At 33.2% G+C, this 19,478-nt stretch overlaps 2 protein-coding genes across 5 annotated transcripts in view; one reads left to right on the plus strand and one right to left on the minus strand.

The window, feature by feature from the left end:
• Positions 1-2,647, plus strand: part of LOC100121010 — a 53,751-nt gene extending 51,104 nt beyond the window's left edge. For 2 of the 3 annotated variants that reach the window (XM_001604547.6, XM_016982895.3), the window contains one exon: positions 544-2,647. In XM_001604547.6, coding sequence (XP_001604597.2) covers positions 544-713 — 170 coding nt within the window. In that variant the 3' untranslated portion in view covers positions 714-2,647. The remainder of the gene's footprint in view (positions 1-543) is intronic. The other variant, XM_008212886.4, reaches the window with a different exon arrangement.
• On the minus strand, positions 2,535-8,757 carry LOC100121033 (methylcrotonoyl-CoA carboxylase beta chain, mitochondrial). 2 transcript variants are annotated; one of them, XM_031925330.1, is made up of 10 exons: positions 8,535-8,749; positions 5,957-6,210; positions 5,598-5,869; positions 4,826-4,973; positions 4,027-4,442; positions 3,829-3,837; positions 3,412-3,546; positions 3,089-3,225; positions 2,926-3,011; positions 2,535-2,844 (listed from the first exon to the last, which is right to left on the minus strand). In XM_031925330.1, the coding sequence occupies exons 1-10, from the start codon at positions 8,646-8,648 to the stop codon at positions 2,727-2,729; spliced, it is 1,689 nt and encodes a 562-aa protein (XP_031781190.1). In that variant the 5' UTR covers positions 8,649-8,749; the 3' UTR covers positions 2,535-2,726. The 2 variants fall into 2 exon arrangements, with proteins under 2 accessions (XP_031781190.1, XP_001604618.2); XM_001604568.6 differs by lacking the exon at positions 3,829-3,837 and having other exon boundaries at positions 8,535-8,757.
• Between the last annotated feature and the right edge of the window lie 10,721 nt (positions 8,758-19,478).

The following is a 19,478-nucleotide window of genomic DNA, read 5'->3' on the forward strand; positions in this document are numbered from 1 at the left end:
GCCTGAGTAAAATAATAGCCTATCTTGCAAGCACGTTTAAGAACAGTTTATATAAGCAATTTCCTTACCCGGTTACGTTTTTATTTTTCGTCAATTTGGTTTCGACGATCTTGTAGAATTTTGGTTTTTTTAATTTAAAATCGTAGAAAAAATTAATGAAAAAAAAACGGGTTTGGATTTGTTTTACTCAGACGACGAATTGTCATGGGAATGAAACTGCATGATAACTGGGTCTTCACATAGATTAGTATAAGGAAGAGATCTTTCATTTTGTATAAATTCAGCAATCTTAAAAAATTTTAGTTCGATAAGGGTTCATAAAACGACTAATTAAATAATTCTCTAATCAATTTTTTTTGCTTCACACGAGAACAAAACGTTATAGACGTATGGTTTCACTTAAAAAAAAAAAAATGATCACGAAAAACACTAGACTAGTCGAGCAATTTTTTGTATATTTTATTTTTATTGCGCTGACACAATAATTCCATAACGCTTGTAATAACCATGCAATTGTGTGTTTTTTCCACGTTCGTTCCTCAGAAATTTCTAAATTCATTCGCAAAGGAAAAACGCGCGAGAGGACAGTGAGGGCAGAGGAAATCGGCGAGCAGTTCAAGTACAAGACCGACAACCCAGCCTCCAACAGTTCCAAGAGCTCACCAATATTCGGAATCTTCCTCGTTCTTCTGTACTTCTGCAGAATCCTGTAAGGCCTGGATCAATCGAGACTATGCAATGCTCGAAATTGTATTATCTCTCCGTTATAGGTGTGCGCACAAATAGATACTCACATTATTGCTCAAACGATCTTGTAAAAGTGTAACTGCTAGTAGGACGTTATTTTTCCTTAATATTCAACTCGAAGCAGACACTAACAAACGGAAACAGAGGAAACGGCGTCTTACACATCAAACCGCCCTTGTGATATTAAGGTAAAAAAAGGAGATGAAAAACGAAGAGCCCGAGATTTCGCAGCTAGTATAGAGGAAGAGAGAGAGAGAGAGAGAGAGAGAGAGAGAGAGAGAGAGAGAGAGAGAGAGAGAGAGAGAGAGAGAGAAGCAATCGCTGCCTGAGTGCAAAAAGCGATGAGCTGCTGCTTAGGTGGCGGCGGCGGCGACGGCTACGACGAGGTATAAAATTGCTGCAATCAAATTGCCAAGTCGGGGGGAAAATGTGTAACGTACTTAAGAGGCGCGCGCGAGAGCCGAAGAAACGAACGGAACCTCGTGCACGCGGCCGATGGCTGCGGCGTTTATCTCCATCAAGTATAGCAGTGACGAGACGCAGCAACGACGATTCTCTCGCGCATCAGCTTCTAAGATTTCTCCGCTCTGCAACTGCTGAATCGACGGGGCACCCATTCGTTATTCCCACAGAGAGACTTCTTTCCCTCAGCGCGGTACACCCTTTTGCACTTCAGCGGGTTCAGCCTCTCCTTCCAGTTTCGCGTTTTATTTCTTCTGCGCCATATGAACGGGCAACTAGATCGAGAACTAGCCTTGCCGCGCAGCGAATTTTCGCAAGAGTTGATTCAACCGATGGAATGATACAAGAAAATAGGCGCGATAAGAAATTCAGCTTTTGTGAGTGGAGAAAGCTAATGGACCTAGTCGTAGGACGACGTAATAACATTTATTAATAAAGCGGCTTATTGTTAAAGTATAGCATGTAAGTTTCTCAATTGATTAGCTATTAACGATTTTCTCATTTTCTGTATCAATAATATTTGTACTCAATAAATGTAATATTGGAACAATGCATTGTGAAGTGAATGAGTGTAGAGAGCCTGCGAGAATTCTTTGCATGTGTGAATGAGATTTTGCGAAGCACTTCCGATCATTCAGCACGTATACATTATGAACATTTGGTTAATAAAGAAACGAGCATAATCAATAATTATTTTATTAATTCGATACTCGACGGCATAGCTTGTATGATCAGAATACAGAGACGCCAGATCGTTTTTAGTTAGAAATTACCGTACTGTTTATTTAGTGTCATTGTAATATGTATTATACCTAATACGCCTAAGTTTTAATTTTTGCGTACACTAAAGTTTTAGAAATCGATGCATTTCGTTCGAGATATCACTTACTTTGTTTGAATTTCTGCGCGTAGCAATAAAAAAATAATAGTTGATAATAAATACTGCTGTTCAACAAAAAAATAAACTTGACAGTCTCACCGACAAGATAGTTTTCTTCTTTCTGTAGGTATATGATGTCATTAATTTTAGTTCCTATAGAGAATTAAAGCGTGATAAAAGCGAGCAAGATTTTACAAAAACAACTGCTATTATCGCATGCTTATATTTTATAGTCCACTTACTGCAGAGAATATAATGCTTAAAAAAAGAATGATTTGAATTAGTTGATGCAAAATTAATAATATTTTATAAAAGAAAGTAGCAAGTAAGAATCAAAATTCCTGCAAACAGTTAACGACAAATAATTCTACTAATTTTATAACTAAATGTATAACAGCGAACACCATAATATTGCAATAATATAATTAAATAATGACTAAGGAGCTTTCTTATCATCGTATATATATTATTTTGAAATATTCATAATTACTCTGTACACTTGAAATATTCAACAACGACAAAAAGTATAAAAATAAAAAGTGTGTTTATAAAAACTCAACAACTTATGTCTCTGAAATTTTGAAAGTACTTAATATATATATATATAAACACACACACACACGTACGGGACACATTTTTACATTCGGAAGATTCCAAATTTACTATCAGGTATCGGAGCATTCAGTACTGCCGACAAGCTTAGAGCAACAACTGTTCGCGTATCCACTGGATCAATAACTCCATCATCCCACAACCTGTTAAAAAAAGATGAAATCGTTTGAGTATATGAATTGGTATTTTGATTTTATGGGATAAGCTATAATGTCAAGCTTTACCTAGCACTAGAGTAATAAGGGCTGCTTTCATATTCGAATTGTTTGATGATAGGATTTTTTAAATTGTCCTCTTCTTCTTTGGTCCACTGTAACAAAAAACGTCGATTATTTTTTTTATTTACTATATCTCCTATAGTGAAACGAAATGAAGAACCGTATGTACCTCTTTGCCTTCCCTCTTGAGCTTGTCTCTCGTGACCTGAGCGAGCACACCAGCTGCTTGCTCTCCTCCCATCACAGATATCTTCGCATTCGGCCACATGTAGAGGAACCTCGGCGAGTATGCCCTTCCGCACATACCTGTTTCAAGAAAAAAATTTCAAATCCACAAGTCATTTCAAAGGTATTTTCAACTTGCATTAAAATAAATTACTTAGATAAATCAACGAACTGAGTTTCTATTAGAATAAGAGCTAGTCTGGCATAAGATAGAAAACGCTTTAGAAATATGCCCTAGAGGATAAAGAATAACGTTTCATGAATCACCGTAATTTCCAGCTCCGTGAGATCCTCCAATAATGACGGTGATTTTCGGTACTTGAGCGCAGGAAACTGCAGTTACCATCTTAGCTCCGTTCTTCGCAATGCCACCGGCTTCTGATTCCTTTCCTACCATGAATCCTGTGGATAGTAAAATAGATTAGTCGCGAATAACAAAAGAATGCATTCAACAAGCATAAAGACATATACAATGTTTCTAGTTGAAATTATTGCAAATTAAAAAAAAATATTCATGCTTAAAATTAACAACAGCATAAGTACAGTAAGATAAGTATTATTATTAATAATGGGGTGAAAAAGTACCAAAAGTAAAAATATGTGCAATTATTTCCAGCGTTACTTATGCTAGAGGGTAAACTAACGCTACAGTGTAAAATGTAAATTGAATTTTTTTCACCAAACCTTCTCCAGCTATAGAATGTGAAAAAAAATACAATGATTTATACGAATTTTATTTTTACTAAACGAATGCCGATAGGTGGTATCACTGCTAGAATGATTTCAGAAATAATTTAATTTAAAATTAAATACAGCTATTTATTCGTTTCCAACAGTAATACCCCTGCATAAACGAGTTACTTAACTATCTAACTAACGTACCCATAATATTTTGCAAGAATAGAAGCGGAATCTTTCTCTGCGCGCAAAGCTGCACAAAGTGTGCTCCTTTGAGCGCGCTCTCGGAAAAGAGGATTCCGTTGTTGGCAACGATACCCACGGGAAAGCCGTGAATTCTTGCGAATCCGGTCACGAGGGTCTGTCCGTATCGCTCTTTGAATTCGTGGAAGGCCGAGCCGTCGACGATCCTGGCTATGACCTCGCGAACATCGAAGGGCTTCTTCAGGTTGGTCCCGACGATGCCGTAGATCTCGTCGACCGCGTGCAACGGCGGCTTGAAGTCGCGGTCGATTGTCGTCTCGACGACGCGCTTAACGTTCAAATTCGAGACGATCTGGCGCGTCAGGTGCAGTGCGTGGGTGTCGTCGAGGGCGTAGTGATCTGACACACCGGATTTTCTGTAAAAAATATATTAATTCATCATTTGGAAGTTATTCACGTATAAAACTTGTTTAGATAGCTAAGGTGTCTGCTATAATCTGATGACATTTTCAATGCACGCATATTCCTTGGTATAGTGGCACAATAAGTAACACCGAAAAATGTATGATTTATAGGATGCAGGAGAAGACGTATCATAAATAATAATATCATAATAATAATTGATCTCCCAATTAAGCAACGTTTACATTTATGCGGATGTCCATTAACTTTGTAAAAAAGGTATATTAACTTGGTCATCAGCTAGAAATCACGGCGCAGCATTGATGCTGTACATAAATCGCATCTCCGACGTGTATGACATCAGAAGAAAATGATGAAGAAAAAAAGGGTAACTCACTCGCAGTGAAGAGCAGCGCCACCCAACTCTTCGGCTGTAACTTCCTCTCCTGTTGACTCCTTGACTAAAGGCGGTCCGGCTAAGAATATCGTACCCTGATTACGAACTATCACGCTCTCGTCTGCCATCGCCGGTACATAAGCACCACCTGTAATTTATCAAGCTAAAATTGTAGATTGAGTCATTAACTTTTTCATTCGATATTGGACTATAGTTATATATTAGGGAGCAATTGACCTTATGCGCCCAAATTTTACAGACATTCTATTTGATATAACTACTAAAATTTCTGCACTATTACGAGTCGCCAAAGTGCGTACAAAAATTCGATACACCCTATTATCGTATCGTAGTGTACTATTTACGTGCGTTAAATTCACGGGTAATCATTATTTAAAAAGAAGGATACAAAAAGTGATAATAGGTCAACATCTATAATAGACTTCCCTTGTTTATACCTTTATCGAAAGCAACACTTTGATTTTATTATGTTGGTACTCTTTTATATGCCTCTGTATAAGTGCATAAGTAAATAAAAAAGTTACCGATTGAGCTTTGAAAACCCTTTTGTCGATAATCTATTATTAAAAAAAAAATTGTGTATCTTATTTTTTAATCATCACGCAATTTTTAACTATTTATGTTGAACTTTTAAGATTTGCATGTACTATCCTCAATAATTTTAGTTAAAATAATACATTTTGAAGGAATCGGTTGGACGTTAAAGGAATGCTAGCGTGCGGAATAGGCGAAATTAAAAATAACGACAAACCGGCGGTGCAGCTTCCCATTACAACGGCAATCTGTGGAATCCCGGCCGCACTCATATTCGCCTGGTTGTAAAAAGTCCGGCCAAAGTGCATCTTGTCTGGAAAAGTGTCAGCCTGTCTAGGTAGGTTAGCTCCGCCACTGTCCACGAGATAGATGCAAGGCAGTTTATTTTCCTCCGCAATTTCTTGAGCACGGACCTGCTTTTTGATTGTTATCGGGTAGTAAGTGCCACCCTTGACCGTCGCGTCATTTGCAATGATGAGGCATTCTGTCCTGCAGGATAGGTTTAACAATTTTAAATTAGAATCATCATAAAAAAATCATCGATATGCATTAAAGTTCAATAAAAAATTCGAATACCCCTGTACTCTTCCTATTCCGGTTATGATGCCACCAGCTGGAACCTCTTCTTTGCCGTACAATTCGTACCCGGCAAGTTGAGAAAATTCTAGAAAAGGCGATCCTTCATCTAGCAAATTATTTATTCTTTCTCTGGGCAGTAGTTTCCCTTTACTACGATGTCTTTCTATGGCTTTTCTTCCGCCTCCTTCTACAACTTTTCCAACTACGGTTTTTAATTTATCGACTACAGCTTTCATTTGAACATAGTTTTCCTGTAATAATCAGAAGTTTGAATAAATAGGCTTTACATTCTGTAATCTATTTGATTATAATTAATTTAAAGAAATTCAGAAAATAAATTCCATTACAGATGCAGTATTCAAAACCGCTGCCCATTCTTTGGCACGTAATTTTTTTTTAACATTACTTTTAACATTATTACTTCATCTATAATTCTATAAAGTTTTTATACTTTTTCGTTTGATAAATAAAATTATTTCGAATCAATAATACATACGTGCTCAATTATAATTCTCTTATATTCGTATCATAATTGTACAACCTTCGATAAGCATGATATTTTTAAAAGTTTAACATTTTATAGTTTCCGAGTTATAATTATGGTTATAGGATAATTTGCGGAATGCATCTAAAATCACTAGTAATCGAAAAATCGACATGAAAAACGTACATGCGTAACTGAAAATCTTGTTTTTCACAAATTGTTAAAAAGAAACAAAAGAAAAATAAGCTTAGGTAGATTAAAATCCATTGAATATAAGCTGAGATCTAAGTAATGCAGTTTTCGGTTATACGGAGCATTTATAGTGAAAAAAAATTTTGAAGTATCTTTGAAACTGGTTTCATAAACAGCCCAAAAAAGAAATCAAGATGCTATATAATGCTGTAAGTAAATCCAAAATTTGAACTTGTTTATTGCCTTTTTATTCCAGTTATCGCACCACGTAGAAAAACAACTTGTTTCAGTTTTTTGTTTTTCTCAAGATCTGCCTCATGAAATGACTTAACATTAAAGTGATGAATAGTTTTTGAGAAGGGTTTGACATTTAATTTTCAAGTTGAAGCGATTTCAAAAAATTGCGCTTCACGGTGTATAATAAAAGAAGGAAGAACTTTTCCAATAACTTTATTAGAAAAAACTGAAATCACAAAACTAAAAAACTACTATAAAAAAAATGCATCCACAAAATGTAAAAACAAACTATTGTTCACCATGTACTAGTAAAAACAAAAGAAATGAGACTTAGTGGGTTAAAATCCACTAAGTAGAAGCTAAGATACAATAGCGTATACGAGCGAACACAGACATAAATCCGTACGGATATTTTCAAAAAACACCCTTTTATGACTAAAAATGCATTAAAAAACACTTTCTACATGTTTTTACACAAACTTCAAAAATTACTATTGTAAGGCTTTCTTAGGAAGGAAGCAATATGGCATATACCTATGTATAATAAAGTAAATAGAAAGCCTTAAAGAAAGCATGTGCATATGTATTTGTTCAAAATCTTCGATATTTTTTCAAACTTTTAATTGCAGTGACTAATTGCTTAATTTGAATTGATAGTACGCATCTGTGCCGTATGACATTTACAGAACAAATATCAGCTTAATTGTATATTATGAATATTGTTTATATTTAAATTTAGTACAGCATTATAGCAAAGCGAAATTGTTTTATAGTATCAGTGTATTAGAGAAATTGACTTTTTTTTTTATAGAATCATCACTTATCGTATTCAGAATTTGAATAACAAACAAGTTGCGTCACGAGGTCATGAGCAGCCGAATCTAAATGCTGATAAGAATTCATCTATTCACACATTCACACGAAACCATCTGATGGAAGGTAACATATGTAGCAAAGGGGAGACACTGTTCTAACAATCAAAATTCATTTACTTTTATACATCATTAACAATATATTATTTCAGGATGCAATAATTACATAAAAAAATAATGATGATATGCATAATATTATTTTTATTAGAGCCAAGTAAAAATTTATCATATTCGTAAGTATGTAAGCAGTACAATTTTTTTTAAATAATAGATTATCGACAAAAGGGTTTTCAAAACTCAATCGGTAAGTTTTTTATTTACTTATGCACTTATACAGAGGCATATAAAAGAGTAACAACATAATAAAATCAAAGCGTTGCTTTCGATAAAGGTATAAACAAGGGAAGTCTATTATAGATGTTGACCTATTATCACTTTTTGTATCCTTCTTTTTAAATAATGATTACCCGTGAATTTAACGCACGTAAATAGTACATTACGATACGTGTGACTCGCTACGCTCGGGTGCTAACTGCGCCGTGTAAAAAAGAAACATTTAAGTCAAGAGTATCGTATAAAATTTTATAGCGCAGACTGCTAAAGTCCGCAAGTCTCGCCTATTCGTGACTAAAGTAGTCCTTATTTGCACCGTGAGGTTAGTGCACGAGCGTAGCTAGTGTGATAAACACAGTGCAAAAAAGGACTACTTTAGTCACAGATAGGCGAGACTTAACAGCGGATTTTAGCCACACTGTGCTATAAATGATAATAAGATATCGATTGAACTAACCTGATATTCCGGTGAATTTGTATCCTGTGTTGTGCCGATAACAGAAGCCTCTTGGTGAAATTTTCTCCTCAAGACACGTAAATTATTAATCAAATGCCTACTTTTTCGCAACATTTTGTACAAAAATCACGACTTTATACAAAAATAAAAATAAAACCTACGAGGAACGACAACTTGTCGTTCTTACTATCTACACGAGCTCCTAACTTTGTGTATGTACATATTTGTGCTTGCTTAAAATAGATGCTGGCGACATCTTTGAGTACGAAGTAAAAACAAGCCAAGTCAAGTGAGCTGTAGCTCCGTATGTCGGTAAATTTCAATCAATCTGTTGACGTATAAAATATAACGTGACACATCTGATGTGAAAAAACATATACAATTAATTCACTTTTTTACCGGAGTCAAACATTTTTAATTTACTTAGACGTAAACAAATATATCAAAGTTTAACAGACGCTGTTATGTCATATTTTTATGACAGTGGACCTATCAAATTTACTGAAAGCAAACTGCACCACTTAACATTTTAAGTTTCACAAATAAACTGAACAAAAGTAAATAATGCAAAAAATCCAAGTTTTTTAAGTTCATAATTTTCAGCATATGCTATAAGAATTGCTGTCTAACTACAAGGTCCAATCTTTCTCGCTTGGCTCCACGATTTGTACTGAAGCGCTGCTGCTTCAACTAGACTGACGCTGGCGTGGGTGTCATAAATCCCAGGTAGTAGATCTTTCGGTTTGGGCCTCTCTGTACTGTATATCCGTATCTGCGTATATCTGTGTGTACATTTCGTAATGATTTTGTCTGAATTCAGACTAAAGAATCGGATTCTTCTGGTTCCGTTACCCCAAAATAAAAAAAAATCATTCAAATAGCTACATTAGATGCTGAGAAATGTTAATGCAAAGTTAACTAACGCGCGCACCGCGCGTGCCTATTACTATATATACGCCTTTCGATCCTTTTTTGAAATTTCAATCGGACTTACGGTACAGCATACAGATCTGCCGGAAAAAAAGGGACCGCAAACCTTGTATCGCGATTTTGAGCAAACTAATAATCCGACAGCACCCAACACCCAGCACATATAAAGAACATTATAATCCTTACTTTTTCCCAAAATTTTAGCGCTCCAGCTCAAAAAATGATGGAGCTATGAATTTTCGAAAAAATGCTTTATTTTCCTGTTTTTCCAATTATCTCAGGACCTAATTATCCGATTGATGCGTTCGACCTCTCATTTTGAAGATATTTCAATTCTCTACAAGTCATCTCGTTCTGATAGCGTCTTTAGTTTTGAAGTTATAAGCAAAAAAAGACCAAAATCGCGTTTATTATTTAGGCTACGAAATTCATCGTCAAGGACGAGAGGTTCGTGTGCAGCTGCGCCCCGATTTTATGTTTCTCGTGGTTCCCACTTGGACCCGGCTGAGCTTTTTTCCTTTTGCAATTTTTCTTGGCCAGCGTTCCATTATTTCGCTGCCGTTTTTTCATGAAAATTATATGATATAATATTGTGACGGGTGGTGGTCGGAAACAGCGCCCGTATAACAGCTAATCGGCGCGATTGCAGGGCGCCCCACGCCTCGAAGAGTCACCCTTCTCCTATTTTAAAGATTTTGATTGAATCTTTCTGATTACCATAGCCTTTTGCTAAGAAAATTGCTTCTTCAGTAAAATAATTAAGATTTAAAATAGTTAAAAAACATTAATATACTATATATTTGAACAATATTTCGTCGCTCCGTACGAAGATTAGCATAGTTCAAAATTTCAAACGAAAACTAGCACAACTCACGTATTTCCCGCGAAGACTAGCACAATTTGCGATTTTTATTACTTAAAATGTGAGTGTTTCACGTTTTTATTGGATTATTGGGGTAGTTAAGTTCATGAAAACCTTGGACAAAGATAGACAAACCTCAATGTTTTAAAAAGTTTCGAAAATTTCTAGAAAAAGTGAACTATTTAAATAAATGCTTGTAAAAAATTATTGTATTTGTAAAAACTATTTTAAATTCGGTATAAAGTTGTAAATTGTGAACATTTAAAAATGTTCATTAGGGATAGTTTTGCAAAAATCGGGAAATTTTTATAAAAAATTGTTAAAAGTTTGAGTTGTGCTAGTCTAGCGTGCGTAAAATGAGTTGTGCTACTTATGACGGGAAATTTGAACAGTGCTACTATTCGTAGGGAGCGACGATTTTATCTATTAGAACTATAAATTTAGTTCAAGGAAACTACGTGCCAAAGAATTGGAAGTGTTTCTTGAAAATAAGTCATCCCAATATAGTATATATAAAATATAATATACAATAATTAGCATAAAAGAACTTGAATTAAATAAAAAAGATTAGGCGAGTTTGATGTATTGCTTCCTTCCTAAGGTAGCCTTGTAATAATACATTTTTGAGTTTGTGTAAAAACATGTAGGAAGTGTGTTTTGATACATTTTTAGTCGAAAAATAGTGTTTTAGAAAATATCCGTACGGATGTATGTGTGTGTGTGTGTGTGTGTGTGTGTTCGTTCGTAGACATCTGTATCTCAGCTTGTACTCAGTGGATTTTAATCCACTAACTTTCATTTTCTTCGATTTTACTATAACATGATGGGAAAACAGTCTGTTTTACATTTTGTAGGCGCGCTTTTTTTTATAGCGATTTTTTAGTTTTGAGAATCCAGTTTTTTCCAATAAAGTTATTGAAAAAGTTTATAAAAGTAAATTGCTTAGTATGTACATGAAAGAGAATAAAATTACCTATCTTTTTACCGCGGAGAATTCATATTCTCGTTCGTCGTTCATTTATTATACACCATAAAGTGCAATTTTTTGAAACCGTTATAACTCGAAGTAAATGTCGAATATTTCTAAAAAATTATATGATTATTGAAGGTAATTATAACCATATATCACTTTAATTTTAAGTCATTTTATGGAGCAGATCCGGAGAAAAACATCAAAAGCTGAAAAAAGTCTTTTTTCTATGGGACGCGATAACTGGAGTAAAAAGGCAATAATCAAGTTCAAATTTTGGATTTAGTTAGTATTGTATAGCACTTCGATCCCAATGTTTAGGTTGTTTATGAAACCAGTTATTTTCAAAGATATTAAGCTTCAAAATTTTATTTTCTCACCCTGTATACTATGAGTCGTTTTTTTCTATGTGACGCGATAACTGGAGTAAAAAGGCAATAATCCATTTGAAATTTTGGATTAAGTTAGCATTATATAGCACCTTGATCCCTTTTCTTGGGTTGTTTATGAAACTAGTTAGTTTCAAAGATATTAAGCTTCAAAATTTTGTTTCTCACCCTGTATACTCTATATAACTGAAAACTGCATCGCTTCGATCTCAGCTTCTATTGAATGGATTTTAATCTATACCTAGGCTCGTTTTTTCCTGTTTTTCTCTTTTTAGATTTTATTGTATGCACTTTGATGTTCCTAGATTTTATCAGAATCTGAAATTTGTTAGTGTTCTTGGCAAAAACGTGAAATCTGTTAGTTTTCGTGGCGAAAATGTGTAATCTCATATTCTTTGCGGCAACTATTGAAATTTAATACTCTTCGTGTCAAAGACGTGAAATCTCATGGCTTTCGTGGCTGGAAATGAAATCTGGCAGTTAAAATTACAAATGAAATATTCCACCATGGTAATAATATCAATTCAGGACATTATACGAACACGGAAAAATAATAAATGGATAAGGGTCGACGACTTAGATGTAATAAAACAAAATTGGCCTAAGTACAGCAAAGATGCTTATCTTATTTTATTAGAAGAAATATAATTCATTAAATAATATGTAACTATCAACAATTGAGAAATGATTCTAAATAAACAAAAAAAAGTGGATAAGGCTTTTTGCATAATATTGTTCATTATATTACGTTTTGCTTCCTCCTAGAGGAAGCTTTGTAATAGTAAAATTTTGAGTTTCTTAAAACTTCTAGAAAATACTTTTTGGTGTGTTAGAAGTGCAAATCAAGTGTTTTTGGAAAATGTCCGTATGGATGTGTGTGTGTGTATACCGTAATATTTCTGGAACTACTTTGTCAATATCAATAAAATTTGACATGCATATATATTTTTGGATTCTGAATTCGGGAAAAACAGTTATTTTTTAATTTCTTAACTATATTTTTATTATGGCCATTTTTTGATTTTTAAAAAACACTATTTTGCGTTTTTTCAATCATCCCATTGTTACAAACAATTCAGCTATAATGCATTTGAAAGACAATAAAATTACCTACTTTTCCTCGTTTGGTGCTCGGGATTGACCGCATTGTTCAGCAGATAAAATGAAAAAGGCGATTTTTTTTTAAATTCATATCTCTAAAACTAAACGTCATAACCTCGCGAAAAAAATTATGTCAATGGGTCACGTGTCAAACTATACCCCATTAAAATTTCAAGTGATTTGACTACTTATTTTTTCAGTAATAAATCGAAAACTGAAAAAAATGAGTTTTTTTGTGCCTCGATTACGGACGCAAAAAGGCCTTATTGCACTTGAGATTTCGGGAAAAAGTAGATATTTTATGTGTTTTGGCTAAGTTTATTGCACAGCTTTCAAACCCCTATGGTTCGTAAGATATCAAGGTTTCAATATTTATTTATTTATTAACCAGACAAAAATTACATATTATTTACATAATAGTAAAATTCCCGCAGAGGTAAACGCAGTTACCTGTTCGCGAGGCCGGTATACTTACTAACTATAGTTCCTTATAACTAAAATAAAATCTATTTCAAGATATGTAGTACCTAACTTACACTTTAACAGATTTACAATATGAAAGATTGATTAATAACGTTTTAATAAAATTTGTATACAGAATACATAGCAATTTATAAATACATTATCAATATTTCTTATTAATTTTATAAAAAAGAAGAATTTTTTTTTTTACATGTGAAACTTAACCCATTCTCTTAGTTTATAAGTATAATTCTTAGAGCATAAAGTTCATATTTTGAATTATGCCAGTAATTTCAAAGTAATTAGTAGGTGTAATAAAAATAGAATTATTATTTATCTTTGGTAATTTGACGTTTACATTCATTGGTTGCACTATTTGATCACTCAATGTTTTGCCGATGCTACTAAAGTAAGAGTTGAAATGGTTAGCAATATCTGTATGATTATTTATTAAATTTTTCCTATCAACATAAATCTGGTTTATATTTCTATCTTTTTTCGCATTTTTACCTAGTTTTTGTTTGATTACTCTCCACAGGTTTCAGGGATTATCAATATTTTTTACAACCTGATCTCTATCATATATTATTTTTGCTTCTTTAATTACCCTATTTAAAATTTTAATATAATTCCGATATTCTATCTTTAGATTTACATTATTTGGTTAAGTTTTCCATAATTTGTATAGTATTTCTTTTCTTTCGCAAGAATTTAGTATTGCCTTAGTGATCCATTTACTTCTGGGTACTTTGTTATTGTGTTTATTGTTTAATTTCTATATGAAAGAAGCCCGTTGTACACAATTATTTATTTTTTCTAACAATGTATTCACAGCTACATTAGGATCATGCATTAAGAATACTGTACTCCATTTTTCTCTACTGGCTATGCTACTTAATTTATCATAATTTATTTGGGTTATTGATTCTTCTATATTTTTTTTTTCTTAAATTTACTTAATGCTGTAAATAATGGGTAATGATCTGTTACTGTACTTAATAATTTAAAATGTAAAGTGTGTATTGTCTTAGCTTTAGTAAATATATTATCAATGCATGTTCCAGTGTTATTATTCCTATCGGACGGTCTAGTAATACCTTGAAATCCCGGTAGATAACCATTATCCAAAAAATTGTTCAGAAATTCCTGACTAATATTATCTAGATTTAGTAGGTCAATGTTAAAATCACCTATAATTAAGTGATTATTAGCATATTTCTTGTTATATAGTAATTGTTTTATATTGGTAATAAATTCAATTTTTGGAATGTCATGTGATCTGTATAGTGCTGATATCTCTATATTGCCATTATCAGTTTCAATGATTGAATTAATTATTTGAAGTTTACCTATTTCAATAATTTCAGTACTTTCAATAATGGAATTCTCAATATACATCACTACACCATCCGATTTGTTTATTTTGCTATTATTGTAATATAATTTGTATCCGTTCAGATTAAAATAGTTGCAATAATCTATGATCCAAGTTTCGACGCAAACTATAATACTAGGCTTAGTATTTAAGCTCTCAATAAGTGCTTACAGTTGTAAAAAATTACCATTAAGGCTACGAATATTTAAGTATAAAATATATTCTTTTTTATATTTCACGTAATTATTGAGAGTGATAACACTATGAAAAGTATTTTCTGTTTGAATTATATCTTTTTGTACACTGTCAATTAACTCGATGTTCTGCTCCATGATCGTATTACCGTTTTTTAGCTGCGTCAGTTTTCCTTGGGATTGAAAGAATACTGCTGCGTGGTGATAGTGACGTCATGGATTGTGATTTCTGTCTTGCATTTGTTGACTCTGCTCCGGTGTTTTTGTAGATATCTATCTTACCGATGTATCTCTGGATAACTGGAGTCAATGGATAGTCAGTAATTGCTATATACTTTTTAATTCTGTTTATTAGAACTTGGCAGTGTTGACTATCGTTTGTAACATGCTTAGTATCGTACTGTGTTTTGTACGTATTGTTACTGTATAGGCAATTTACGCAGCACATTTCAAACACACCTTTTCATTAGAGCATTTATTTCCATTATGTCCAAACCTACCACAATTGAAACAAGGTTGTAGGTTTAAGTCATCATAAACTCTGCAATTCTGGTATCCTACAAAAATCCTGTTTTTGCTTTCTCTAATGTGTTTGTATATTTCAGCAGTAACTTCTAAAATGAAACTTTGTAATTTTGTTGTTTTATTTACGTACGTGTGCACAACTGTACATTTACTTTCAAATTTCTTAAAGTTTCTAGTATTTATATCCTCTTCTATAGTTTTTTATGTCCATTTGTTCATAGTTATCAAATGCGACTACTTTTAGCCTGGGTTTTTTAACCTCTTCCTTTTCAATAGTACATGTATTGGATAATTTCTTAGTTAGCGATTTTTCGGTATCAATAGCACTTGCTTCATTCATGCAGCTAATAATAACTTCACTGTCATTATTGAATATCACTTTCTTTGTTTGAATTGATTTTTCTTTGTTCAAATAATGAGTGACATTTCTCTTCAGGTCATCACCATCATCTCTATTTTTCTTTTTTATAATGCTTTTGGAAATTCGTTTTTGTTTAGGAATTTCATCATAAGAACTTGGGAAAAAGACTTGTTCTTAACTTGTTTAACATGATTCACATGTTCTTTGAGTAATGAGTTTTTATCTTGTAGTTCAATGTTTAATAATTTTAGTGACTTGTTTTCTTTCTTTAGATTATGTATATCTTTTGCTTCATCCTCATCCTGCTGACTGGCACTGGAGGTATTATCTTTTTCTAATTCATTTAATACCATTTCTCTTATTTCGTTTATCATACTTAATCTTAACTGTGCAATTACTTTTCTTGTATCTTTATTTAGTGTTGACTCATCGTAGTTTGAGGTTATGGCATTGTGTTCAGGGCAAATTACCATATTTTCTCCAATGAATTTTGTGTTATTCAATCTTTCAAAACAACTCTTATCATAAACACCACCACAAATAAAACACATCACAATTGAAACTTTTTTATTTTTATGGTACTTGTAAAAATTTATATCAGCCTTGTCAGGCGGCTTACTTTCGGGTGGCGCCATCGCGTCGTCAAAAATATTTTTTTGACAATTTTTTATTTCTTATATCTCTAAAACAATGTAGTCAAATGCTTCAAAATTTTATTTGGTGATTCACTATAAAAAAGCTATCTGCTGTTAAAATTTTAAACGATTCCATCAAGCGGTTTTCAACTAAAGAGCTAAAATGTAAAAATCGTTTTCTTGAAAATTGCGCGAGCGACCTATCTAATGAATAACCTGCTGTTTTGATGGTTAGGTTGGTTAGGAACACATGTAAACATGCGTGAATTTCTGTGAAAAAAAATTGACGACAGTGTTCGTATTCTATAATAAGAAAACACAGGGGTCTGCAAACTTTTGGACAATGAACTATTCAAAACTTTTATTAAATTGTGTATCAAAAATCGCCTCATACGTTAGCAAGCAGATATATAGATATATTAAAACAATATTTTATTTATTGGACTTATAAATTTAGTTGGAGGAAGCTACGTGCCAATGAATTGGCAGCGGTTTTTTGTTCTATTACATTACAAATAAGCTATTAAATTGATGTAAATCGGGTGGAAGGTATCAATATTCTACACTATTGGTTAATTAATTTAGAAAATATTATGCGATTGGGGATACCACTTTAAACAAAGTTTTATATCATTCATTTTAATACTTTTATATGTAAATCTCATTAAATGATGAGATATAAAACATTGTTTTAAGGAAATGTAAAAGAAAATTGAAAATAATTTCAGTTTAGTTAATAGAAAAATGCTGAGAAAGGAAAACTGTTACATTTCCTTCCAAAAAAAAAAAACGGCCCGAGATATCTACCGCTTAGTGGTGAGGAATCGATATCATCAAAATGTAATTATTACAAAGATTACGTAAAATATATTTTATTAAAATGAAACATAATGGCAGAGATAATATATCAACTAATAAAACTAACACCCTGTTTACAAATATATAAGATGGTAAACAGAGTGTCAGGTAAAAAAGAAAAGGTGATGACGCTTGGAGATCAGTTTAACAATTATAGCTATGCGAAAGAAAGAGAGAGAGAGAATTATAATTGATTATGTTTATGCAATTTATTAGAAATAATTTTATCTATCAAACGAAAAGTACAAAAACTTTATAAAAATATATATGAAGTAAAATAATTTTGATATTAAAGCAATACATAATGTTGAAGGAAGCTACGTGCCGAAGAATTGGCAGCGGTTTTGTGTATTATAATACATGTTTATAATTTTGTTTACAATGAAATTGCAGATTCAAAAAATAACAGATCCATCAATAAAGGCAAGTGCATAGAATTCGAGTTAGAGCCAAAAGACCGTTTTTAGCGATTTTTGGATGTGACTGCATTCGGTGTATACATGCAGGATTAAGCCCAAAATAAATTTAGCACCTTACTATTACGAGGGGGGTTCGCACACAAATTTTTATCCCGATTGATAAAAGTTTCTCAGAGATAATCGTGTAACATCAAAATTTTTATTCAAAACACACGCAAAAGTTGAACAAATTGTTCCCGCATTTAAAAAAAAACGTAGACAATCGGGATGAAAAAAAATAGTTTTTAGGTTTGTGCAAGAGGAGACTCTTCCCAAAATTTTAGCCTGATCGGTCGAATATTGCATCTCACACATTTTTCGATGACAAAACTCTAAGGCACTTCCGTTTCGCGGTCGTGCCTAAAAATGTGTTCTACTAGGATCGAGGTATCTGAAGAGAGAAAAAACCTGGTTTTTCTCTCCTTCCTTACGTACAAATTGCCTCGAGAAGACCGATAGAGCCAAGATCATTCTATTTTGAATAACCACCGAGGGATCGAGTCAACATAGAAGAATTACTACTCTATCTACAAATAATTGTATGTGGAGAGAGCTTTAATTTGAGGGCTGGTGAGTTAGAAATGGTTGACTAGGTAAAAAGTTGGCTAGGCTTAAAAATAGTAAAAAAATCACAAAAAGTAATAAGATTTTTTATGAAACTCAGCGATTTTTTCATTTTTTAAAAATTCTATTATAACTTTTGATCCGAGCGGTCGATTTCAATCACCAGGGCTTAAATACCAAGTAAAATAAAAATGTTAATCTAAATTTTCAAAACGAAAGCTGAAAAAAGTGCTAAATATAATTTAAGCCCTGGATGGTCGAAATTGACCGCTGGGATCAAAAGTTATAAGGATTTTGAAAATAAGAAAAACCGCTGATTTTCTTAAAAAATCGAAAAATTGACGATTCTTTGCAATTTTCAAGCCTAGACAACTTTTGACCTAGGCAACCATTTTCAAATCACCAGCCCTTAAATTAATCCTTTTTTCTGATACTTTGATTCTATTAAAACACATTTTTAGATTGCGCCTCGAGACAAAAAAAATTACTGGTTTTCGTTAGTTTTCCCGTGTTGAATTCCCATAAGAGAATTTTAACTGCCTCGCAAAACAGTTTTGCAAGCGATCGGCGATGAACGCGGGCATTTTTTCACTCCAGATGAACCAAAGAACTAAAAAAAGTTGATCAGGTAGTTGTACCCTCAATTTGAAATCATCAACTTCCAGCACCTGAGTTGTGTACTGTAGAGGTCATGGATTTGCACATATATTGATTAATTAGGATTACAGTTCATCTGTCGACCTGGAATCAGAGCCAGAGAGCGAGAGATTCCGTACACATTCTGGAGATCCTTATATACTCGGGGTTGCCCCTCTCTTCTGTGTTATAAGAATCCTATAAATGCACGCCATCCACTTATGATTAGGTAGGTACTTACATAGTTTAGCATGGTTGATAACTTATCTGATGCTGCCCTTTTGCCTACCGGATGGGGCCGACATCTCAGGAAATACAAAATCCAAAACAATAAAATAAAGTTTATTCTTTTGATTACTTCAAAATTAGACTTCCGTTCTACTCGTCGATAATTTCTCGTCCCGTTATACTGAATTCATTATATGTATGCAATAAATAGACCGCTGTGTCCCGCATCAGCTCTCAGAACTTCTCCTCTATCACTTTCTCTGTCTCCTTAATGGCCCAATACTGATTTTATAATACATTTTTAAACACTCTTCGGGCCAAACCGACCTTACGAGTATCAACGACTGAGAACAGAACCTCAGAACTCACGAGAGCGTCGAGAAAATATGTTTCTCT

The sequence above is a fragment of the Nasonia vitripennis genome, assembly GCF_009193385.2.
Source record: "Nasonia vitripennis strain AsymCx chromosome 2 unlocalized genomic scaffold, Nvit_psr_1.1 chr2_random0010, whole genome shotgun sequence".
NCBI lineage: Eukaryota > Metazoa > Arthropoda > Insecta > Hymenoptera > Pteromalidae > Nasonia > Nasonia vitripennis.